The sequence below is a fragment of the Pseudoliparis swirei genome, chromosome 16 (genome assembly GCF_029220125.1).
Source record: "Pseudoliparis swirei isolate HS2019 ecotype Mariana Trench chromosome 16, NWPU_hadal_v1, whole genome shotgun sequence".
Lineage (NCBI taxonomy): Eukaryota > Metazoa > Chordata > Actinopteri > Perciformes > Liparidae > Pseudoliparis > Pseudoliparis swirei.
Genome location: NC_079403.1, coordinates 11,016,375 through 11,036,994, shown reverse-complemented (window position 1 = coordinate 11,036,994; position 20,620 = coordinate 11,016,375). Strand labels below are relative to the sequence as shown.

General features: G+C 41.9%; 1 protein-coding gene across 2 annotated transcripts in view; it reads right to left on the bottom strand.

Moving 5' to 3' along the window:
* Nucleotides 1–16,921, bottom strand: part of prex2 (phosphatidylinositol-3,4,5-trisphosphate-dependent Rac exchange factor 2) — an 83,501-nt gene extending 66,580 nt beyond the window's left edge. Inside the window, exons 1-3 of one of the 2 annotated variants that reach the window (XR_008834030.1) lie at nt 16,477–16,921; nt 1,232–1,303; nt 209–331 (exon numbers count right to left, since the gene is read on the bottom strand). Coding sequence is in view for 1 of the 2 variants with exons in the window: in XM_056433825.1 (XP_056289800.1) it covers nt 209–331; nt 1,232–1,303; nt 16,477–16,614 (333 nt within the window). In the remaining variant the exon portion in view is untranslated. The remainder of the gene's footprint in view (nt 1–208; nt 332–1,231; nt 1,304–16,476) is intronic. The other variant, XM_056433825.1, reaches the window with a different exon arrangement.
* Between the last annotated feature and the right edge of the window lie 3,699 nt (nt 16,922–20,620).

Genomic DNA, 20,620 nt, shown 5'->3' with positions numbered 1-20,620 from the left:
AACGGCATTTAAGCTCTGATAGTAAACCAAAGCGCAGGAGAGAAATCTTTAGATGAACAAAAGATTACTGCAAACAGAGCTGACATTGATGTGACTGAACTATAGGAGCTTGGACAAGATGATCAAATTATAATTAAAAGGTGGCGGGATAACCTTCAATTTGCAATCGAGGAAGCATGAAGTAATGGCAGTCTCATGTGTTACTTACAAAGTGCAAGAAGCAGCGCCCGATTTCATGGTGAGCATGAGGGTCAGGCTGGAGCAGCTCCTCCACCATGGAGAGAAAGTCCTTGTGAACGGCCAGGATCTCCTCGATGTTGGAAAATAAAACCTGAAAGAGAAACAGGACCTAGAGAATCTGGTTTTAGCATATTTGCCAACTGTTTTTCCTCCAGTGGTGTTCCTAACATTGCCCGATTCAATACTTTGAACTGTAATTCTTCTGAGGCCACTAAAGAGTGAGGTTTCTTTGAAATGGGCATTTTGGCTTCAGATGTCTTTGATATTGGGGGTTCAAAAATTATTATTAGATTTTTATATTTTATTTTTAGATGGAAATGTTGCCTTCATGTGGCGTTCACTTCTGCCCTCTTTTATGTCCTTTTTGTGGTGATGTTAAAGGATAAAACAATGCTTAATCTGGATGGAGGAAGAAGCTGGTGAAATAAAACCAAGACATGGAAACCAGAGAAGCCTTTTACGGGGTGAGGCACAAATAATCTTCAGTGGACAGCAAATAAATCTTGGATGTAAATGTCATCAAAGAAACTTTTCTCCAAGAGGACTGGATGTCATTCAGCAGCTCGGTGACATCATCAAAACCCCTCTCTGTACGGCATGTTCCCAAACAAAACATAGACATATTCCAAAACAAGGGACGTGCAGTAAATATCCACTGAATGTCTATTTTACCTTCCAGAGCTTGCAGGCTCACTTGAACAGTCGCTCTCCCACTGTGAGAGAGCATCCTTTATTATCCTCCAGCCGGAATCGCTTATAAATAGATTATATTTACAGCTGCTTCCTGGATCGCCCACTACTTCTTGCTCCATTCAGAACTTGGCTAATTTAGGTTGGAGGAGCACTCCAAACAAGGACTTACTTTATTCAGGTTCCAGTGTAATTTCCGGACTTTTCACGGATCAAGTTACTGTCTCAAAAAAGGCTCTGTGTGAGGTGTAAAAGTCAATGTTAATTATGCCGTCTCATACACTCCCAGATTGACCCTCACCTTGACAGTCTCCTCTGTGATGTTCTTGTCAATTTTGGTGGCTGCATACTGGTTGAGACGATGTAGAAACACCTGAAGCAGAGCAGGGAACGAAGAAGAAAAAGACACTGTTAGCACTTTTTGAAACGGATTCAATTACATTTTGGTGTCTGATCTCTCCCTCCTTTTACGAGACAAATGGAAGACGAGATTTTATGCTTTGTGTGCAGCTGCAACACTTGGCTGCCACAGCAGACTGGTCACCATCACGGACACCTGATACACACGAAACACAATCTTTGCACTTGGGAGAAAAGAAGGAAGAAAAACGTAATAATTGAAGCGAATGGTATTTCAAAGGCGATGTTAAGTGGTTGGGGATAGGAGCCTGAGAGGCCAAACAGTGTGTGAATTGAGATGGATGAGAAGTGCTCTTTCTTTCTTCGGCCCCTGAGGATACCGGTTCCCAGGCTGCATCACCACATAAGCCCTCAACAACCCATTTAATGCTTCAGGGCACTTTCCGAGAATGGCAAATCAAGGTGTGCTTCGAATGTATTCTTAAAATCTGACAAAGGAGGAATTAGACATTTTCTGAACCCCGCCTGAGGGGAGAGCTTTTAGAAAAGAAGATATCCATCCACGGGTACCAGACAATAATCTTGATCTTATGTGTGCAATGGTTGGAATACAGTTTGGCAGAGAGGAATCGATCTTCAGTGGAACGATCTGGGGGAAAAGGATCGGCTGCACCACACTTTGATTTTGATCGATGCCCGTATTGCTCTTCACTTTGGGGAAGCTGTTGCAATTCAAAGCAAGGCTTACAAATCGAGACTTTTGTGAAATGCAAAGGAATTGCATTCGATCGCTCTGAGTTTGAGTCTAATCAAACTGGATGTCGAGCAACCACAAGATTATCCCACATGTGCATATTTCTGTCCAATTTGAACGAGAGCAAGTCAAGCAGCAACAAGGAAATGTCCTTGGCACAACATCATAAAGTATCTTGTGTGATCTGGATTTGATTTGACCAACACTTTGTTTTCATTTCCCGTGTCACACTAATAACTTTGTTTATCCTCCAAATAGCATAAAGGTCAGTGATTCAGACGAGATAAGCAGAGGTGTGATGTCAAAGTAGATAAAGAGTGTGCTGGGACTTTGCCAACGTTGTCTGCCAACACACTGAGAGAAGACTCCCGACACAGAAGATAAATCAACCCAATTAAAGATAACATAGAAACTACACTTGAACAGTTTGACTCCAACTGTGTTCGACAACATTTCGGACCACCAGAGCTCAAAGGGAATGCAGCAGGGCTGTCAAAACACAAATTCTGACTTAATCAATCCTTGATCGCACCAATCCTCTCCCAAAACCACGGCAACATGACAGACAGCCTAATAGGCTCAGAGACGGCGCAACAATACAATATATTCTGACACCGAAAAAAAAACCTTCAGCACCACAAAGCTTCATTTCATGGAACAGCATGACACAACCCATCAACAGCTCCATGAACACACAACCTGACCACGGGGCCTCCCTTTACCGCCCCACCGAGGGTCATAACGCCATCTGTCGACCAGTGCAGCCACACAGCGGGCGGCCTGACCCGAGCGAGCTCACATACTACAACCACAAATCATGTGAACAGCTTACTCTAATGTTATGTTATTATTCCTGAACACCAATATCTAAGTGAGAGGTGTTAAAAGGTGGCAGTGTGGTAAAGTCTCCATTTCTAGCCAATTACAAAGCCAACTAGAATGGGCACTCGGTAGAGCGCATACCTTCGCATATCACAAGATCGGGCATTGAATTATGAACATGTTGGCATTAGTTGCATGCCAATTGGACAAAAAATGTATGCTATAAAAAAAAAAGATGTTGACCTTTCCATGACCTTGACCTTGACCCGATTGATCCCAAAATCTAATCAAATGGTCCCGGGATATAACCAATCATCCCACCAAATTTCATGCGATTCAAGAAGATTTGACCTGTTCATGACCTTGACCTTTGACCCGATTGATCCCAAAATCTAATCAACTGGTCCCCGGATAATAACCAATCATCCCAGCAAATTTCATGCGATTCGGTTCAATACTTTTTGAGTTCTGCGAATAACACGCATACAAATAAATAAATGAATAAATAAATACGCGGCGATCAAAACATAACCTTCCGCATTTTCAATGCGAAGGTAACAATGAGGAAATTCCAGAAAGCACCGTAATCACATTGTGTTGACGTCAAGCAACATCAAAAAAGCAACTGGATAAGTGTTTGAATCTGAGCATGTGTTTAAAAAAATAAAAAGGAGCTCAAATAATCAGTCTCTTTGTTGCCGGCCAACTCTACGCTGATTACCATTCCGTAGCTGCCTTGCCTCGCAACTCTTCCACTCACGAGCATTAGCATCTGATTAGCAAGTCTAATATGTAGAAACACGGAGCCGACTTCGACAGGCATGACGGTGCTTACAGTACAGGACCTTAGCTGAGCAGAAGTTGTGCTAATTTGCATCAAAACCAGCTTCCTATCGTTGGTGAGAGACATCAAACATGAGCTCATTAGGGAGTCTATATCACTTCAGGTTTAATGATGAAGAGTCTATTCCAAAGGAGATAATCACTCGATCTGCAAAGCACTGATTATGCAGCATTTCTACAGATATGGGGGGGCTCTGCAGCGAAACATAAGGAGCCACACTGCAGATGCTTATCACAAGTAAACAACCGAGCAATATGTAATAATAAAGTGCAGGAACTCTAAATCTGATTGGATGGAGATAATAAATTGTATTATCACCCAGAAGATAAGAGTGTTAGCTGCACAGAAATTGAGAACATCATTCATGGAGTTTTCAAGACGAGTACACCACACAGGAAACTCACGCCGTTTCTCAATATGCGTACTTGTGCATACTTTTCTCTACTTGTGTTCTCGTGGACTCGTGAAACGTCATCAGTCTCAGCCCGGGTACATGTTCCAATTCAAAGTTCGCTTCTCACAAAGCACGGTCAAAATGCCCGGATGTGACTTGATCCTCCCACTTTCCGGAGGATGCATCAGAGGAGACTTGTGCGTACTCTGGCCAGCATATATCCCAGAATGCATTTCAGCAGCAACCGGAAATAGTAGCGGAGGAGAAAATAAACTACTGACAGTTGACTTTTTATAAATACTGCTGTTGTTGAGTCACGGAATATCATTTTAGGATGTTTTGTTTATTTGACTGTAAAAAATTATTTACAGTGAATAATTAGAGGAAACCCAGGAGCAAGAACAGCTGATGTGGTGACGTCATCAAGTCAGCTGCTGTTCCAATCGCAGAAAGACCGTCCTCCCGTTCTCCCGTCCTCCGGAGTTTGGACTCCCAAGACCAGACTCCCAAGTCCAGACTCCAAAAGAACACAAGTCTGTACTCGTGTACTTTGAATTGAGAAACGCCGACAGACTCGGCCACAAAAAAGTCTGAACAATGCATTTGAAACACTGTTATTTATAGAATTGTGGACAGTTCAGACTGGCTTTTATTTGTGGAAACGAACATGTCTCCTCCGAGGACACAGCCAAGACGACCGTGTTGATGTTGTTAAGAGACTGATCCTGGAAAAGCTCCGCAGACAGAGAATGGGAAGCTGACTGGCTGATTGGATTTATGGACACAGTAACAGTACCCAGGGTGACTGTGAATATAAGCCCATTTCCAGGTTTGTATAGTACCTGACAGAGCAGCACTCCATAAATACACGGCTCATTTGCAAAAGCCTCGTATCGTCACTCAGTGTCAGTGGAGATCGCCCAGGGTTTGTCTTTTGATTGCATCCAACAACAGAGCAACTGTTTCTCGGTTTAAAGCTGCAAGGGAGTCTACGCTGACAGCAATTACGAACTAGAAACTACTCAAATTAAAAGGATGAACTTTACAGCGGCTGAAGAACTGTTGAACGACCATGACATTTACACCATGCTCACCCATGGTTGCTTTGTCACAACACTCAGTCATGACCAATAGATTTTAAGAGGGACACATGTTGTTCCCAAGGACCAGATGTGCTTTCAAGCAGGAATCCACCAGGCCTGGGCACCGACAACCGCTGAATCACTAGCGGACTTCACTGCATTTAACGCTCAAAAGGAGACGATCGTGATGTCACGCTTTCTGTGACCAGACATCATGAACTGAGCAGAAAACACTGAACGACAAGCCATAGTTTTCTCGTCCCAAATGTGAGTCCATGAATATTCTTTGAGGTTTATATTTGTTTTATCATTGGCAGATTTCTAAGATACTTTGGTAAAATGATGAGATGAAGTGATGAGCTCACAAGACAAAGAAGATTTAAAAAAAGTTGGACAACGGCAGGGATTTTGTTTCAGGGTTCTTTCCATTGACCATTCTAGGAAAGTTACACTCGTCTCTGAAATGGCAACGACTCATCTTCACAAACACACCAACACACACTCACATCACTCCTTTGAGTGGGAATAGCCACAGGCACACTTTTTTCAGGAAGGGAATTAAGCTGATTTTGTTCCCTGGTGTAATCATTGGACTTTCGCTCTAATGGCTGAGGGGGCACTACACATTAAAACCCCATTCAGGTTTTTTATTATTCCACATAGGAGATGGGTGTGGCCCTACCTGCCATTGATCAATACAAGCTCACATGCTGAAGGCAACAAAGCCTCCAGAGGGGAACTCATGGCCGTACTGTCTGATGCAGTAATGCCCCCACGTGATAACAACCTGACTTTTACTGTCACGCAGACATTGAAATCAGGTTCACTCGCAGGCCACCTTTCCATCACCCTCATCCTATGATTGGACAGAGTTGAAAACAGTCAGGAAAGGAAAGGCAGAGGGCTGACAGACTTGCAAGAGGCATGTTTCCATGCCGACAGATTGTGCTCTGAGCCAACCTAGTTCAGGACATTTTGTGAATGGACTTTATGTAACGTTGCCCCCCCCCCCGGCCAGCATCTGTCCCCTAGATCGTAAAGATACAATCAGCGGAAGGCTAGCCACGCCTACTGCATATGCCGATCTCTGTCAATGAAACATGTGAATCACACAGAGGAGTTTGGCAAAAACAGCTCACTGGCTTACTCACATGAACCAACAACATAACAAGAGACAATAATGGACATTCTTGCACTTCCAAATAAAGTTTGTGTACAGTAGAGTTGCCAAACCAGAGCATGTGCTTGGGTCAAAAAAGGAAATACAAGAGTGAATGTGAAGTGAGGAGAGAAGAGAATGAACAAAGTGCAAGGAGAGAAAAAGCATGTCATTCATCACCTTACACAGCCAGCAGAGTGAGCTGTGATGGGAATACAAATCCAACCCGGGAAAAGAGCACTCAACAGATCCAAAAGAGCAAAATGATGCAGCAAATTGCTTTGATATAAAAACTATCTCGCTGCTCCCATGCTACACAAATTAGTTTAAATAAAGTACAAAGCGAGCCTCAAACATCTGCTAATGCATTCAAGTTAAAACTATTGGCGGAGTAGGCAGGAACGAGGGGCCCGTTTGATGTATTACATGCTCAACAACCATTATAGGTCCCTGTGGGCCCTTGGACACAATGCTCTCCTTGAAATTAAAAGTACTAAAGCAGCTATATTAAAAACAGTAAAACCATTTTACAACATTTTCTTCTTCAAACAAAGTTCAATTGCTTTTGCGGCGATGTCAGATCTATGGCTAGCAACTGAAATAGTTGCAATCTGAGTTCATTGGCACTGGTCACCAGTAAACTCTGGAAGAATGAATAGGCCCTCAGAGTCTATTGGACAATCTGCCTCTTTTGTCTGGTGATAATTCACTGATGGGCTTTGTTGTCCTGATTGGAGAGCTGGCAAACAGACACACACACACATACACACACACACACACACATTAACATCCTGTGTCTCCACTGTGATTAAAATGTAGTAGTGTGAAAAGGATTACATGTATAGGAGTATTACAACACTCATGGATGAGAGTTTTCTGATCCAAACTCTGGGAAAGGATCTTCTCTTATGAACAAATAAAAGACAAGATGACCACCCGAGCCCAGAGATGGAGACACACGCAACAGCTTCCTCACGAAAAGCCCACTGTAGTAAATCACCAGACTGTGAAGGTATGCTCATTAACGTTACAGTCTCTTTGGGTATGTGTGTGTTTCTCTGTCATACATCTGTCCTCTGGGACGGCGGACCAAAAACATAACACACTGCGATGATAACCGTTAAAGGACAGCATGTAACAGGTGCACAAGCAGCTTGGCACCCTGAGGCAAAGCTCTCGAAACACCCGAGTCTCTGGATCCGCTGTGTGTGTGTGTGTGTGTGTGTGTGTGTGTGTGTGTGTGTGTGTGTGTGTGTGTGTGTGTGTGTGTGTGTGTGTGTGTTTGTGAGGAAATGCGAGTGCAGCAGAGATAGAAAGAGACAATGTAGACATATAAATGGATAAAGAGGATGTACAGTGGGAAGGAAAATAGAGAGCCTTGTTTGGCCTCCTTGCACAAATGAAATGCTTTTAAACTAGAGTTCAACAACACAGGGTTAAATCTCCCAGCCTCACACACACACACACACACACACAGAAAATTCCTGGCAAACAAAAACAGAATTTTCGCCAAAAAGTCCTAACCAGAGACAGAGCCAGTCTCCGATGCTGAGAACACACAGGGGAGCATCCGAAAAGAGAGAAAAGGCTCTTTGTAGTGAATCCCCCCCATAAGCCACGCCCCTCCTGTCTTCAACAGGTCCTGATGACACCTGAAGGAGTCATCCCGGGCTTCCCATCTCATTAGTCCTCTGGTTAGTTTAGCCAGACAGGACCGTTTCTCTCCACTGGGAATGTATACAAGAAACAGACACTCTTAATGTAGCGGGGAATGTTAATTCGTCTATCTTGGGAGTGGCTATTAGGGCTCGATGCAGTCTGTCTGGTTTTAATTAACAACAGGGAACATCGGGCAAATCCATTTTACTGGTTCTTTGAGTGAACAAAAGCCCATTTGTCTTTTAAAATGCAGGCATTATGTATGAACACCACATGACTTTCAGAAATAAATCAAATACTGTTGAAGAACACACAAATAAATAGTTATTAGATTATTATTTGGAAGTTCATTTGAAAGTCTCAAAATTCCAATAACTCAATTTTGCTTGTGCAGGGTGTATAAAAGGTCTTTTCTTCCTTGTCCGGTGTCCCTGAAGCATTTTATCTAATGAATATGTCTGTGTCCAGTGTCTCCGCCTGACTCCTGGTGAGCGACTTTGAAATGAACACAAGCATAAAACGATGCTTGAGGTCATGTCCGTTTAACTAAATACAGACAGGCTGTGGGTCTGTTCAATTTCACCCCTCACGGCACTCTAAATGGTCGGAATCTTCGGCATATTAGGAAGATCTTTTGGCTCGACTGAAATTGGGTATGAAGCAGTGAGATGAGTTCTACTCTGGAGACCTTACCTGCCAATCTCCATGTGCAACCAGGCAAAACATTATCAACTGATGGATGGCAATTCCCATCCGAGCCACACCAGCCGCCTGTATTGATGAGCAAGATGACTAGGCAGAATCAATCTGTGGAGCACTCCCGAGCATGACTGTCACACAAAGACATTGTTCATTTGATTACCGCTTCAGGCCCCCAACGCCATCCATCACTGGCAGGAAAAAAGGGAAAGCTGCAGAGTCAGCCTCCAGACACTGTCAATAGAGAACTGAACAACTGCATGCCAGTTTCTCCACGCTCTCCCTCTCCCCAAGCACAAGTGTTCAGAGCATTGCCCACTCGTACAAATACCCCCTTCTGCCAGGGTTTGGCTCACCGGGCCTTCTTCTGGTCTGTGAATGGACAGAGCACGGGGCACCGGGCCAACATGGCTGCATCACAACAGAAACCAGTTCAGAGATAAGATAATGCTTTATTAGTCCCCCAGAGGGGACTTTTGTAATCAAGGTACATTTACTTTTACTGTCATTGAGTCCATTTTTTTAGCCGACATGTTATCTTGTCAGAATTTTCATTTGTGATTATCGGTTTAATTGCTACCCCAAAATATTTAGCAAATCTACCCAACAACACTCCAAATGTCATACTTCCTCCGCACAGCTTATGATATAGGTGCATCTTCTAAATATAGCGCATTCAAAGTCTCACGCGATTAGGGTCTGATGTAGGACGCCATGCCGCTAGTCCTCACATTCAAGGCTATTTCAAGGTTATCAAGTTATCCCTTTACGTGTGAAACTAAATTGACTGTCCACATGTTGTGACTTGAGATGAGAAAGAATGTAAAAGGCACAATTTAAGACTTAAAAGTGGAAAGTAGAGGCTTACTCACTGTCTAGGAGGGACAAGTTGTTTCTGTGTTAGGGGCTGAAAATATAATGGAAAGAGAAAGAAAGAAGACAGACAGACATAAATGGATGTCTGTGACATGCTTTGAGACAGAGAGACACTTTTAGAGCGACTATAGCAAATTCCATTCAAGAGCTTCATTAAATAATTTAGTGAAGTGGAATTTCCCATCATGTCTGGCTGGGCAGCTCTTGGTGTTGATGGAATCAGAGCCCAGACATGCTGGATGACAGAAGCATGAATGACATGGAAAGTGTGAGTTGTAATCACAGAGAGAACATGCAGACTGGTCCAAACAAAAAGTCTGATTAGAGAATGTAGAGCCATCTGCACATTTGTTTGTTGGAAAATCCATGATACGAAACCACATGGTTAAGATCCTTAAAAAAAGCAACGAGCAAGGGACAAGTATTTCATTAATTTATAAACACACTTTATCAGTGTCTGCAGAATCATGGAGAAGCTGAAGAAGGATGGAGGGCGCTAAGCAGACACTGCAGGCTTACTGATATGAGCAAGTGTGTGTGTATGTGTGTGTGTGTGTGTGTGTGTGTGCTCCCTGCACAGAGCATGCCAGCTAAAACACAGGCCCCCTTGTGATGATGACCCCGTCAACTCCATGAACGTCCTGACAAGTGTCAACCGAAGTCCCGCCAATCTTCTGCTTGTTGCACGTAAGCACCATGTGACCAGGCAGCTGGCACTGTCCAAATCAAAGGCCGCCTTCTCCTCCTTGGCAGCAGGAAAGGCACCACCTCTGCCTCCTGAGCTGAATCCACTCAGCTCAGGGGTCCTTGCAGCCCGATCGCCTATCGCCAATGCATCGAAGCTTCCCGGTGCAAAGTGGACATCTGTGGCAAAACTCTCCTTTCCCCATCGCAGTGGAGACAGTGGGGGAACAGTGCGAGTGTGTGCGAGTGTGTGTGAGTGTGTGCGAGCTGAAGCAGGAAACATGCAGCACAATGTAAAGACAGGGAGGGCCAGGAAGGAAGGAAATCCTGCTTGAAAAATGGCCTTTGGGAGAAAAGAAAGAGAAGTCTCTCTAGTGCAACAGACTTTTTAAGGGGACTAATACATAGGTTTTTTTACACTGACAATATTAGGGTTTAAATGACTGTCATCAGTTAACTCATAGACAAGACGAGGCAATAACAAAAGCTTATAGTGAGTTTCTAGCTGCTAAGCTGAGCTAAGCTGGCGCCCCATATTTACTGTACAGATGTGTGGCGTCAGTCTTCTCATCTCCCTCTCTTCAAGACAGTGAATACGTGCATTTCCCAAAATATTGAACTAATTCTTTAACGAAAGGAGACAAAATCATGATGTGAAATGTTGTCTCAACAACAGTATAGCACTGCAGGAACTTTTCCCATAAGAAAAGATTATTTCCTACGTTCGCTCTCAGATGTTGGTCAACCGATACGTTTTCCAACACCTTGGGTCCAGAGCATTTGCAGCAGCAACCGTTGAACTCAAATTGCATTAACTTTCCCTCACTTAACATTACAACTTTCAACATGTCTAGTCGTTACACAGCCTGATATAATGTAGGTCACGCATTTGACTAAATATTTCCCAATGGTAATTACATCTGCTACATTTAGGAAATGTTCAAATGTTTTCTTCTGTAAAAATTAATGTATTAAATATTTAAAGGCATGTAAAACATGGGAAGATGAAGCACAATCCCACCCAGTGTTTTTATATATATGGGACTCAAGGTTGATGCAAAACTCTCGGCAGAAAAGAGATCTGCTGTCGCTAACCTTATCTTCAGTATAATTTATCTGCAGGCAGGTTAAAGTCAGATTTATCTTTAAGATGTGGTTAAACAAGTTTATGCACACAGTGATACTGCACATACAAAGTTAAAAGGGCACAAAATAAACACAGTCAGGTCACTTCTATAATGGCTGTGGTGTGAAATTGAAATGCATGTAAGCCACATCGTCCCTGAAGGGGCCCCACAGAGGACAGACACCAGACCAAAACAGTCTGCCTTCTCAGAGAGCAGAGACTCACCGAATGTCATTTAAAAGAGTTAAGGAGAAACAATATCACCTCTGTCCAGCTTTCATTTGTTTTTTTGCACATAGAAGATAAATCTAACCAAAAATACAACTTCCATACGATTTAAGATTCTGGTCAATGAGGGGTAAACCGTCAGCTCTGGCCGGGTATCGGGATCACAATAAACCTTCATATAAAAAGGAAGTAAACAATATCAGTAAAGTATCCAAAATAATTGATGGAAGTCTCGCTACTCTTTTCGGGACACACAAAAACAAAAAAGAAAGAGCACCACAAAGAGAGATTTGAGAAATATGAAAGGGTGAAGCTCATAAGAAGTGGAATAGGACAGTCATAAATGAATAAAGGAAGTGATTAAGGAATAAAGAAGAGAGCAATCAGGGCAGAAATATCAGCCTGTGTGAATACACACTGCTTTCTGTGGAATCTCTTATCACTAAAAGCAGCCCATTATGGAATCTGAGGAATGTAAACAACTGTAAATGGCCACAAGCGGACTCTAAGCACTCGCCCTCAGCCTCAAAACCACCCAATCCAAACACGGCAACATCATGTGAGCACAAACGTTCAATCGTATCTGATGTGACACTTTAAAAAGCTATTTAAACAGCTTAGTGGAATCTGCACAAGGAGCTAGATCACGTAGCGTCAGTCTCGTTGCACCAACATGCACAACGTCTGCCCACTTTCACCCAGAGTCTCCCAACACTTGTGGCTCCTGGCCCCCAAAACATGAACAATTGGGCTTTATTGCTGTGTGTTAAATACTACCTTGTAAATATGTACAGTTCAATTCATCTCAGTTGATTTAGGACTTATTGAAAAGAAAAAAGTACAATAGTTTATTTGGGCTTCCAACATAAATACAACATGGCTCCATATATAGCCTGTTACAGCTTCCTGTGATCACTTTTTTTCCACTTGTGTGTTTTCATCCAATCAGGACCCACTGGCCATCAGCATCTTCTGTTCCTGTTTCCATCAGAACACAGGGGGGATCTCGATATTGGCGTAAAGCCGACAGATTAACAGACAGGAAGGAGATAGGAAAAAGGGTCCGTGACCTTAGGGGTCATCGGTTCTCTGTTCGGTGCATATGAACCTTCTCGTCGTAGCCCTCGGAGCTGACCTCCTTCAGGACTGCCCACTAGTCATCTCATGTTACGAGCAAAGAAAACCTCTTGGCCGTTCAAGAAGTAAACAAATAAAAGCCTGCGAGAGATGTGGAACTTCTACACACACACACACACACACACACACACACACACAACTGTGTTTCTTGAGCAGCTACTTTCTCCATTAAGGTTGATTCCCTGATTTCCTGCAGCCATTTTCAGTGAAAAGACAGAACTAACTTAAAGGGACCACCGACATGTTTGTTGACCAATAACCTCTCCACATGAAGTCTGTGATAGCTTATTTAACAAGAATAATCGTGTGTAAACTGTATTTAAAAGATGTAAAAATACACATGCTTCATTTCTTAAACTTCATCCCCTGATGATCTGTAGTTTTTTAAGAGTGTGCACCTCATTATAATGTCTCAAACCACATTTATTAATTCAGATTTATGCAAGGGATTAAGACTATGATTTAACGTGACACTCTGTGGTTTCTTTATAGTGCAACATGCTTTTTTGAGGAAGGCAGCAGCTGAGGGACCACTTATTGCACTGCAAAGCTCTTTGGAATATATTAAGTTAACTTGTGGCTCAGATCTCCCTCCAGAATCAGGACATGAAAGATTCCTTTCCACATTCTTCCTGCAAAGCGCTTATCATGCAAGCAAATGGCTTTCAAAGTCTCTATCAAGAGCGGACAATGTCAGAGACTATGTAAAGTATTTCATTTGACACTGTGAAGACAAAAAAACAGAACGGCAAAGACCTCATTAAAATGACTGTTTACATTATGTCTTGATTTGTTCCAGTCATTTAGACAATTTCTAGGAATGACTGTCATTTTATTGGCTCGTCGCAATCCAAGATAAACACCAGTGTCCACCGCCGCCCACTATATCTCGCTATAATTGTTCATTACGTAAGGAGGGCCTGAGATATTTCAAACAGATTCCCTAGAGCTTTCTTCTCGCTGCCCGACTCCTGTGCAAGTTTGGTGCATGCAGTTTAAAAAGTGTTGCTTTAATCCACAGAAAGTCAAATTGAGACTTTCCAATACTGAAACCTACCAGATGTAATCGGCATACTTTCCCACGGGAGGTGAGGTACAGTCACACAATAGGCTCGGACTGTCCTGGGACAAATTGCTCTAATCATCCATGTTGTTTTCCAGTACCTTAATGGTAAGGTATGTGTGAGGTGCATTGTGTTTGAGTCCCACAGATCAGCAGCAAGGATCTCTGCTCTACAGTTCAACTTTGACTACTGACCGGAGCCTCATTGTTCCCCAGCATTTCCTAACCTCGGAGGAATTCCTCCTCCAGGAAATATGGCTTACAAGAGAAGGCACCAAGCCCAGGCACTTGCAGAACCCTCCCCCTACCCTTCACCCTTCTGGCAATATCTACTGTGTGATCAGCTCTATCCTTTTCCTTTTTCCCTTCTCCCCTCGAGCAATATCCCCTTCAACCTTCTCCCTGCTGCTACTCGGAGTCTCCTGGATTATCCCATCAGAGAGTCGCACAGAGGGGGCCCAGCTTGACCTCCATTCAGACCTCTAGACAGACAGAAACCTGGTGGTTCCTAACTGGTTCTAGCATGGTAGTAGAGGAAGGGGGAGGCAGCCGGTGTGCTTGTGTCTGATCAAATTTAAGTCTTCCTTATGACCCCTCTCTCCCCCGTGGGGCTGTCTTTGATCATCCTCAATACTCTCGTAGACCGCCCAGATGATAAGACAGTAGATAATGGTGACTCCTTGTCTTTCTCTCTCACTTTCTAGCTTCTTTATTATCATCATCCAGCTCCATGAGCTCCAATGCGCAGCTAAACCAACAATTGTAATCTCTTTCGCAGTCAGATCTCAATAAGATGCATCCATGCTGACATTCCCGGGCCAGAACAGAGCTGCCTTGTAAGGATCAGTCACTCCTGAAATGAATCCCAGGTCCAGCACCACAGGGGTTGATAAAGGAGTGTTGGCTGCATTCCCCAAACCCCCACCACCACGGACAGAGGACACATTCCCTCATGTAATCGCCTCCTCCTTTCCTCCTTTCTAAGAAAGGCCAAAGAGAGCTCCATCCCCTCCCTGGTCCCTCTGTCCTCCATTAGAAACATCTGGGCAGTGGGAGGGAGGTCAGGGTGTTCACATTCATGCATGTGGTCTGGGAAATAGCACTCTTAATGACAAACAACACCCTTTCGACCTGACATCCTAGCAAAGTTCCCACCATAGTAAGAAGCTTAAACTGTTGAGAAAATGTGGAGGAAGCCATCAACACATCCAGTCCAGATCACATTGTAACAGCCTGTTCTGTTTCTCCTGTGTTCCGTGTCTCTATGTCTCCTCTGTGTCTTCTCTGTCTTAATTGTTTAATTCCCTGCACCTGCCCTCAGCCACTCTTGTCTCGTTACTGTCTGATGTCGTACATCTGTGTTTCCCCCCCCATATATTGTGTCAGTCTTTCCCTTGTCTGCTGTCGGATTGTCGTCTATAGTTCCGTGTCCTTTTCCCGTCGTCCTGTCCGTGTTCCTGGTTCTGCCTGTTGACCCTTCCTGCCCTGAACCTGGATTCTCTGCCTGCCCCTTTTGGACCTTGTTTTTTGTAAACTGTGTTGCCTCATTAAAGAGTGCTTTTTTTATTATTCATATTGCGTCCAGCCTGTCTCTCTGCGCCTGAGCCTCACCCCGTCACAGGAACCTGACACATGGTATCAGTGTTTCAAGGTCATGAACAACCACAGCTTTCCCTGTCATTAAGACTTGATTCCCAACTATACACTGTCTGGTTTAAACAGGGGACATTTCCAATGTTTCCTGTCCCTCCTTTCTTGAGGGTTAGGTGCTATAATTTAATGTGACATCATTAAGCTGACAGCCCATCAGGCCTGTGTTGCTGCAACTGAGCGCTGTGCTCAGTGTGCAGCCGGAGCCGGTGGTTTTCATTTGAGTCCACCTGTGCCGTCCTTGGCAGAACTCGCCACACTTCTGGATTTCATCAATAGTTGGCAACGGAAGCAGCAAGCTGCACTCATACGGCATGTTCTGCGCTGATTGAGAAGTGAGGTAATCATGTGGATGGAATAGTGACGCTGTACAGCACAAGTCAAAAAGACAATGTGAGCAGAAACACACTCAAAGAAGTGTCCATGCTGAATTTCATCACTTTCTCGTTCAGATACACAGCTTATTACTTATGTATAAAAGGTGGATGCAATAACCTTAACTGATGCACTGCATCTTCAACATGTACGCTACTGTAAAAACTGCCGAAATATTACAAATTCTATCAGAATGTGGTAATTTAAATAATATGGATTTTGTTAAGATTTGAGGTTTATTTATCTTAACTGATGGCGCGACTTAAAGTAGTCACTGATCCGAGAAACCACTGTGAGCCTCTATACACCAGCCTCTAACAGCCGGAGAAGAGGATTAAACATCACACCGGCTGTGCAAGAACTAAAGCTGTGCCATGCCTCTTTCTACCTGCTTTTCACACTTGCCATCTGAAAAGTTAATATGTCCATCTGAAAGGTGGGATAGGTTGAGAGAGTAGCACGGTGTATTCTTATGTTGACAACCCGCTCACGTTATTAACATGGTTATGAACATGTAACACTTAGTTCTGCAGCCCTGCTGCACGCCAAAGACAAGTGCTGTTGTTTGGTTTGCTTACTCTGGGCTTGTCATCTTCTTGAGTCGTTTATTGAGTAAATGATGCTCACTACTTACCGAGAGGAACTCTAGCGTCCCGACGTAATCCCGCTCAGTCTTCAGAAGTTCATTTAGGACGCACACTCGCAGACGGAGCTGTTTCTCCAAGTCCTTCCCGCTCTCAGCTCTGTGCTCGCTTCTGCTCTCATCGGTCATATTGAGGGAATGAGAGATGCAACAAACACAAAAAAACTGTTTTCCTTCGACAGACGCCTCACGAAACAGGTTTCAGTGGCGAAAGTGTAACCTGCGCAGCATGGTCAACACTGAGAGGAGGGGGGGGGGGACCGGTGTCTGTCCTGGAAGTCCAGGAAAAGTAGACAAAACACCTCCTTTCTTTCTTTTTAAACGCATGAAAAGAAAGTTTAAATTAAAACAAATATGGAAACGACACGACAGCGCGAGGCTGCTTCCCACAGCGCGTGACCGAAGAGTGTGCAACAAGTGGACACCAGTTTGGAAAGTCCAAAAATCTTCATCCTGATCCAGCCTCCCAGCAAGCCTTCAATGCGGAGAGCAGGACCAGAGTCACGGTAGCCGCAGTGCACACGTGACAACTTCCGGTTTCAGTTTTCAGTGTAAAACTGCAGCGACAGGTTTTGAGAAGAAGAAAAACACAGATGAACACATTTAAACAAATTGTTTTCATGATCATGCAGATGGTCTTTAAACAACTGCAATTGCAGGTGATAATTGTTGAAAGGGAAATGCAGGGGAATCTAAAGGTACACTGGCTGAATAGATGCCTTATAATAAATATGCTTACGTATCCTTTTAAGTTAAAGGGACAATTACTGTACTTCCGGGTAAATTGACAGTATCTCCATTTGACTTTACTCTCCTGAATACTGGACAAGGTAGGATAATGTTTCCAACCTGGCACATTAGATAATAAACTGAAGAGAGTATCAGTTGGTAGAACATTCTAGTTTAATTTCTATAAAGAATAAAAGACAGAAAAGCAGCACAGACTACAGTTTTACTTCGCCCAATTCATGGAATTGGGAAAATAAAGTTATTTGTTTGAGAACTCCTTGATTCTGCCAAGACTGAAACTAGTGTCACTGCAAAAAGTGCATCATGCAAGAGAATTTTGTTGAATTATGATAATTACTTGATTTGCTTTCGTTTTCTTCGTAATTAAGCACAGCGGTCGGTTAATGAAGTAATGAAATTCAGTCAAAAAATCTCTGCTCAGATCATTAAATGTGTCACCTCTAAGAAGGGCTTGAATCCTTTTTTGAGTGTGTAACTTGAACAATATCACTGTTATTGGATCAATATCACTGTAAAGCAATACAAATAATAAAGTTATAAAAAATAATAGAGTAATAAAAAGAAGGGGGAAAAAGTAATACAAAGTAATTATAAAGTAAGACCAAATTAAAAAGTAATTAAAAAGTAAAAACGTAATTAAAAAGTACAAAAGTAATAAAAAGTAAAAAAGTAATAACAAATTTGAAAGTTATTTAAAAAATTAAAGTTATTAAAAAGTAATAAAAAATAATAAATCAATAAAAAGTAAAAAAGTAATACAAAGTAAAGTAATAAATAGAAGGGAAAAAAGTAATACATTAGCGAGGTTCCTTCTTAACTACTATGAAAAGCAAATACAGTTACTAACCAAGTAATTTAGTTGGTATGAGTCTGCGTTAATCTTGCTGGTCAGGTCAGTCAGGAGAAAAGGCTGAAAGACAACTGAGAGCGCAAGATCTGGCACATGTGCAAAGGGTAGTCCCCAATTAAACACATTTATTTTGCATTGATGTGCACACAATCTAACCTAAATAAATCTAATAAATGAATGTATTCCTACATGTTGTGGTACACCCATTAAATATAAATATCTTCATTGTGTAATTGATTTAATTAAATGTATAGAACCATATTTAGATGTGTCACCTCTAAGAAGTAAAAAGTAATTAAAAAGTAATTTAGAATTAAAAAGTAATTAAAAAGTACAAAAGTAATAAAGAATCAAAAAAGTAATAAAAAGTAAAAAAGTAATGAAAGTACAAAAGTAATAAAAAAGAAAAAAGTAATGAAAAGTAAAAAAGTAATCAAGAAGTAATGAAAAGTATCAAAGTAATAAAAAGTACAAAAGTAATGAAAAAGTAATAGAAATTACAAAAGTAATACAAGTTAAAAAATTAATAAGTAAAAAATTAATGAAAGTACAAAAGTAATAAAAAAAGTACAAAAGTCCTATAAAGTAAAAAAAAGTAATTAAAATGTAATAAAGTAATCAAAAGTAAAAAAGTTATTAAAAAGTGAAAAAGTAATTAAAAAGTTGTAAAAAGTGAAAAGGTTATAAAAATGAATAAAGCAATAAAAAGTGAAAAAGTAATAGTAATAAAGTAATAAAAAGACGGGGGGAAGTAATACAGTAGCACGGTTCATTCTAAACTACTATGATATCTTTGTTTAGAGAAGCCATTTGTACATTTCAGTTTCCATCAGTTCTATAAATTAAAAACACGTCGAATAAATTAACTTAAAGGAATGAGGGCCTGCGCTGTATATCAGACATCTCCTCTCACAATGACAACCTCTTTAAACAGACTGCATGCTTTCCTCGCTGATTGAGCTACACACTGGTTTAAAAATCACTTTTATAACCAGCAGAAAAGGGACATTGTGGACTGTGAGGGTCTCGAACTCTGCATCAGCCAGAGCTTCAATATTAAGGTCCTTAAAAAAAGATAACAAGGTATTTCTCTCATTCATGAGACACCGTTGCATTTTGAAACACATTCAGACCCTTGTCATCCTCAGCATCATCACATTCAGGCTGTGTTCATTTGTAACCATTATTTGACAGGAAACATTTCTAACAACACATACGTGTGCTTATTGATTGTGATTGACAGAGTGTGTCCATTCTAACAGACAAACTGAACATTTATTTTAGCAATGTCCCCGTTCCAAATGTATCCTCTGCCATTTTATATTATTAGATTTGATTTAAGATCCTTCTGTTAATTTAGCAGGCAGATGCTGCCACAGGAAATATGTCCACACTAATTATGTGTAAATCCTGTCCAGTTGCAATCCGTGTAGACAATATCCAATTATCATTCTGCAAGCAACTGATGCTTGGAATTTGGGGTACAACTTTTTTATGTGGAAAAATGCAGGAGAAAAAAAGCTAAAGGCATGAAGACGCAAAGATGCAAAAACGACGACGATGAACAAACATTTATAGGACATCCTTTTCCCTCTCTCTGAGCTAAGTGCTGTCCCATAAGTCCCTCCTTTCTCCCAGTGCAGGAAGAAGAGAAGAGCTCCTTGAGAAGCTGGTTAAGTGTTTACATTCTGCATTAGACACCGTCAGAGTCATGTAGTGCTGAGTTAAATAGCAGCACAATCAACACTAGAACCAGCTTTAATTTCACCAGCCTTGTCAGTCTTTTGAGGGGATTTTATGGAAGCCATTTGCAACCCACAATAATGATTTAAGGATTAACATTTCAACAGGTGGGGGATTCAGTGAACGCCATTCTTCAGAAAATTGTTCCGTGACATTCAGTTTTATGCATCTCAGCGTATTCTAAAGAGTCTGTCTGCAAAAACACATTCACCAAAAGAGAAAAGGGATCCGGCTGAGGACTGCTGCCCTGATTCATCAGCACCAGAGGAAGTCTTTATTTGATGGAGCATGTTATGTCTCAATTGCAGGTTAGTGTCAGTTGTGTGGGAACTGGTCCTTAAACTTGAGTAAATGTTGACGTATAGTATACTCTGGTGGTTGCATTAAGTACTGCATTTTTCGGGTTTATCTCCTGATGATAAAGTTGTATATTGTTTTTTTACTGCCACCAGATAGCGCTGTTGTTTAAGACTAAAATACTGATCCTCCTCTGAATGAAAGGAGGTGTTCCATCAAACAGTTTAAGTTCCATTAGGAGTCTATTTATTGACAAAGCACTTGGGAGTCTTAGTGGGCCTCGGTCCCAGTCTGACACTTCATGTAGTAAATTTGGGTCCTAATCTGACAAAAAAGTTGAGAAACCTCTTCAACATTTGCGGTATACCAACTTAAATTATAGCCTCTATATTAGTCATTCCAGTGCAGGTACCTTCATCTTTTATTGCCCATGACTGGTCTGTGGAATTAATTTCTATTTGCGGTTTAGTGCTGCTGTTTCCTTGCCGAGTGCTG